At 40.5% G+C, this 4,748-nt stretch overlaps 1 protein-coding gene across 1 annotated transcript; it reads right to left on the reverse strand.

Annotated features, from left to right (window-relative positions):
- Positions 1–256: 256 nt before the first annotated feature.
- On the reverse strand, positions 257–3,661 carry LOC147637175 (uncharacterized). The gene has a single exon (XM_086800785.1). The coding sequence runs from the start codon at positions 3,137–3,139 to the stop codon at positions 2,375–2,377; it is 765 nt and encodes a 254-aa protein (XP_086656911.1). The 5' UTR covers positions 3,140–3,661; the 3' UTR covers positions 257–2,374.
- Positions 3,662–4,748: the final 1,087 nt, after the last annotated feature.

Consider the following 4,748-nt stretch of genomic DNA (forward strand, 5'->3'; position numbering starts at 1 on the left):
TTGTGCGGATAAGATAGCAAAGTGTCTTACACGGTAGGTTGATTGAGCAAAATCAGATTAACCTACGAAGTGGTTAACAAACTTACATTTAAATGCTCTAGTTTTAACAACTAAGCTTGTTGCTTGATTGCAACAGTTCATGACAAGTATCGAGAAAGAAAATTCCGCATTAGCACTTTTTGGAAAGAAAAAAGAATAGAAAGTTAAATCATGACTTTTTTACCCTGAAGACTCCAAATTTGAATTGGCCACTTGATTTACAAAGTAATATCTCCTTGATACATATGAAGAAAAAGTTAAGCCAAGGCATGCATACTATAAGAGAAGCCTCCATATCCCTTTGCAATCAATATGCCAAAAAGAGTTGGTATACATCTAAGAAAATTGGCATTCAAGCTTTAAACATTTGCAAACAAAGATATCATCATGTGCACAGTGCCGCCCCAGCACAACAATGATGTGCATGCTTTCCAACTTCTGTTTCTGAATGCACTGTCTAAACCTACACACAGCTTATCCTCTCCAAATATTGATTTCATACACACGACCAGGGTCAAATCAGTTTGCACCACCCTTTTGAGGGGCATTACAGCCAAATGTCTGGTTCTCCAAAGTCTAAGCATCAACATAGGCCTCACATTTTGAGGGGGCATTTCAACAAGAAGCAATCACAACCAAATGCTAAGTCATATCAACTACTCTCACACATTCTGCAGCACTCCAATAAGACAGGTCTCCTCTTTCCTTCACATAGCATCACTCCTTAGGCCAAATCCATGCATGATGGATTATGATACAGCTGCCATAAATTTCCAAAAACCGACTGCTCTCTCGACGCCACCTGCCCAACACAACAAACTAATCAACTAGTCCTGTGACTGCCCCTCCATCAAAGAGAAGTAAGAATAATTCGTCAAAACAACTCTGTGTCTGCCTACTGGCAAGGCATGCCAATTTGCCGATTGTATGCTGGAGCATTTGAACCAAAAGCAGCCCTTCCCCTTACATGAGCCATAGGCAATGGTTTGCATGTTCTAAACCATACCAAATTGGAAAGCCCATGGACCATGGATCTCCAGCCAGAACTAAGCTTTAAAGCCTTCAAAGCCCTTTCCGAGGCTTCTCTCCATCCAAAAAGGGCATCAGTTGAGATCAAATTCATTAATGTCTTCTTGGAATACAAAACAAAGGACTTTTTGTTTCAAGTAAAATTATGGAGGCCTGCCTGAGACCATAAAACACATGATCATAGTCTACCTTAAAAGGAAGCAGCCTAAGAGGCCCTCCCCATAGGACGAGGTGCAGGACATTAAGCATAGACAAATGGCATGAGAGGTGGGTAAAAAGTCATGGGGGTACCACAAACAATAACCCCCATCTCCTTCAAAAAAGCTCTTATCATGCATGTCAATGGGAGCAGCTGGTGTCCAACCGCCTGTTGCACTCTACAAACGTTGAGAATATGTTCGTCTGATGCACCAGAAGGCTACACGAGCAGGGTAGCACCAAGGTAAGACTGCCACAAGGCAGATTGCATACATTCATGTTCATGAAAGCAAGGATGGACAACCACGCACTCAACATCTGAAAACTCTTGCAATGTTGCAAAATATAAAAACTGTCTTTCTTAGTATTAACACTTATCTACAACTTCCATACTTCTATTTGTGTATAGGCAGTTCTAGACTGTCTTTCAAGCAGCCAAGGATGAATGCACAGAAATAAGAGCCTCTGTATTGTGATACATGGAACTAGCTTAAGCATGCAGGTAGGCAAAGGCAGTGCTACTCTTACAGCTTTGAAGAGTTCGATCTCGAGTTTGATGTCTGGACTAGATCCATAATTCTGCCATCAATTTTAGGTCCTCTGCATTCCAACAATAGGCCAGATCCAGAAGGTAATCCAGAACAGGACAGGATGGTACCCTTCTTGATCATTGCTCATGTGCAACAACTTACCATTTAGAAGACCCAAAGCTCCAAAACACCTCCCCCATCTTCACAAGCCACCTTTACTCCAAATCACCTTGCCTCCCATCCATTTTCAACTCATTGAGAAATCAATCTTCCTTGAAACAGTTAAGTGCTACAACCTCCATGGTATACATTTGACATGCCAAAGCACCTCTCACCTGCATACTAAAGATGGTTGCATGAATTTCTTGTGAACAACTTGCATGGTTCAGCCACTGCATGGTTTTTCACTGCACTGCATCGTCTTTCTATGTAGATGAACATTCAATGGGGTCTTTCTATGTAGACTAACATTCAATGCATGGTTTTGTTGTGTCTTGCATGGGCTTTCTTTCATTTCAATGCAGAGTAAGCTGCCCTTATTAGCCATCCATTCATACCTTGACTACCATCACTGCCGGTTATTTCTTCAATTTGTGGGGTTTCTTGGTGCCACAGACTTCCATGCGGGCAGCAAGACATCCACAGGGGTATCTGAAGACAAGAACTGCTCTGCCGTTAGGCGGGGCCATTCTCTTCAGCTCGGCCTGGAGCTCCTTGTGATCACGTCCAAACTCAACTCTACCCTTCCATGGAACCTCTTCTGAAAAGCTTGATGGGGTGGGGGATGGCGATGACTGTAATGATGATGATGACAATGATTTTACCCCTCTCTCTGATTCAATCTGGATGTCAAACTCCACAGCATTTCTGAGGCCCCGGCATTTTGGGTTGTCACACTTCCTGGCTTTGTATTGATAAAGCTCACAGCCTCCAATGACCAAAACAAACATGAGGAGAGCTCCAGAGATGTAGGCCACGGGAGCCTGGTACACAGCCTCCCCAATGAAGATGAGGGTGAGGGGCAGAATCTCCACCGTCTCTATGCAGATGTACTTGAAGTAGGGCATGAACAGAAAGCCACAGGCCCCGAGGACCAGCACAAGGATGACTATGTCTACTGCCGCTGCTGATGATTTATCACATAAGGGCGGCAACGACGAGGAAGATGATGATGATGGGTGGCTGAGGGCATTGTTGGGCTGTCTCTTATGACTAGATCTTGCACGAAGAGAAATGTTGTTAGTGTGCTTGGCTGAATCTGCCATTGCCGAACAGTTTGCCATGTTCCTGTACTGCTCAAACGCTTTGAAGAACTCTGTTAAGCTCCTGCAATCCACAATCATTGCTTGGAACTCTCAAACAGCAATAGTAATCACAATGATTAACCTGATTCTGTACAGATTAAGGCCTCCTTACCCCTAAAACTCCTTTACCCCTTAATCCCCTTGATCCTCAATCAGAACATATTTACAGATTAATGTATTTTCACCCCTTAATCTCCTATTCCACAAACGGATTTGCCCTAGTTTTTCTAATAACCTGCTTGTGGAATTGAACACACAAAAAAGAATTTTGCGAATCTGGAGATTAATTCAAGGCTTTGAGACCACAAACTATATTCACCTAAACTAAGCTGATCTGCAGATCTTGCAAGGTCTTGTAATCATGCAGCAATATATATTGACCGGGCTGTTGCTAATCTAGGGATTAAGGTCTTGGGAACCTCTTAATCTTCCGAGCCCACAAACTTGTTAAACAGATCGTTGCAAGAAATCGCCTGCGCTTCCGGCAAGCTAGAGAAGCGATTTTCGCCTGATTCTTGTGAACCCACTAGCCTACTTCAAATCCCAATGATGTAGAAGTGTGGTAAAATAAATACCTTAGTTATTAATAAACTAAAAAGAGGACGGATTTATAACCAAAATTCTCACAAATTTATCCATTAAATTAATTTCAAGGCAAGCAGAAAAGAAAATAGCTTTTTTAATTGAACCATACAATATGCACTAAAGGATCATGCTTGAAAAATATATTATACCATGTTGAAATTTACAAATATTGGCATGATTTTATTTTCAATTATGTATTTTAGTTATAATCTTAGCATTTGTCTAATTTTTAAATCTATATTTGCCTTTGAGCACCACCTTTATTTCGATGGTTGAAAAAAATGTTTTCTTTCAGAGCATTGTTTAAAAGGATGGTTATTTTCTAACATTGTCCTACTGAACCATGTCATGTAGAAATTCACAAGTAAAACATACCTATCCTACCAAGAAAATGCACATAGATTGACTAAGTCCAGCATAATTTGATCACATAGATTGACTAAGTCCAGCATAATTTGATCATGTTAATCAGGATGCCTTCACACAATTCGAACAAATTGTTGCACATCTCTCAATGTGTGGGTGGTTGGTTTGTGCATGCCTCAACTTTACAACCTGACAAGTTATGCTCTCGTCACACACATAGCTCTATTACTCTAGCTCTCAAAGTCAGTGGAGCTATAACACCAACCTTGTCAAAGCAAGTTGGTGGGGAGTTTCATTTTTCAAAACCATCCACCTTGAAACCCTTGGTGGACAATTTCTTGTGAAATAAGATTATGAGTTGGATGCTACATCAAATTCCATGGTTTGTTGTAAGTTCTCCACTCTAGGTGTTTAGAGAGATTTAAGAAAATGATTTGATCCAACAAACTCTTTTGCTTGCTCATCTCGAATTTGTGAAGCAACACAAACTATACATATATAGAAGAATAATTCAATCTACACCTTTATTTAAAGAGAAATTAAGGGTTGAAAGAAGCTTTCTTTCACTTCTTGCTTTTCATTCAACATTCTTTGAAATATAAAACCTTAATCATAGAAGACTAATTCAATCTACAACTTGAAATTAAGGGTTGAAAGAAGCTTTTTTTCACTTCTTGCTTTTCATTCAACCTTCTTT

The sequence above is a fragment of the Cibotium barometz genome, chromosome 7, assembly GCF_041138505.1.
Source record: "Cibotium barometz isolate CiBa-2024 chromosome 7, ASM4113850v1, whole genome shotgun sequence".
Classification (NCBI taxonomy): Eukaryota; Viridiplantae; Streptophyta; class Polypodiopsida; order Cyatheales; family Cibotiaceae; genus Cibotium; species Cibotium barometz.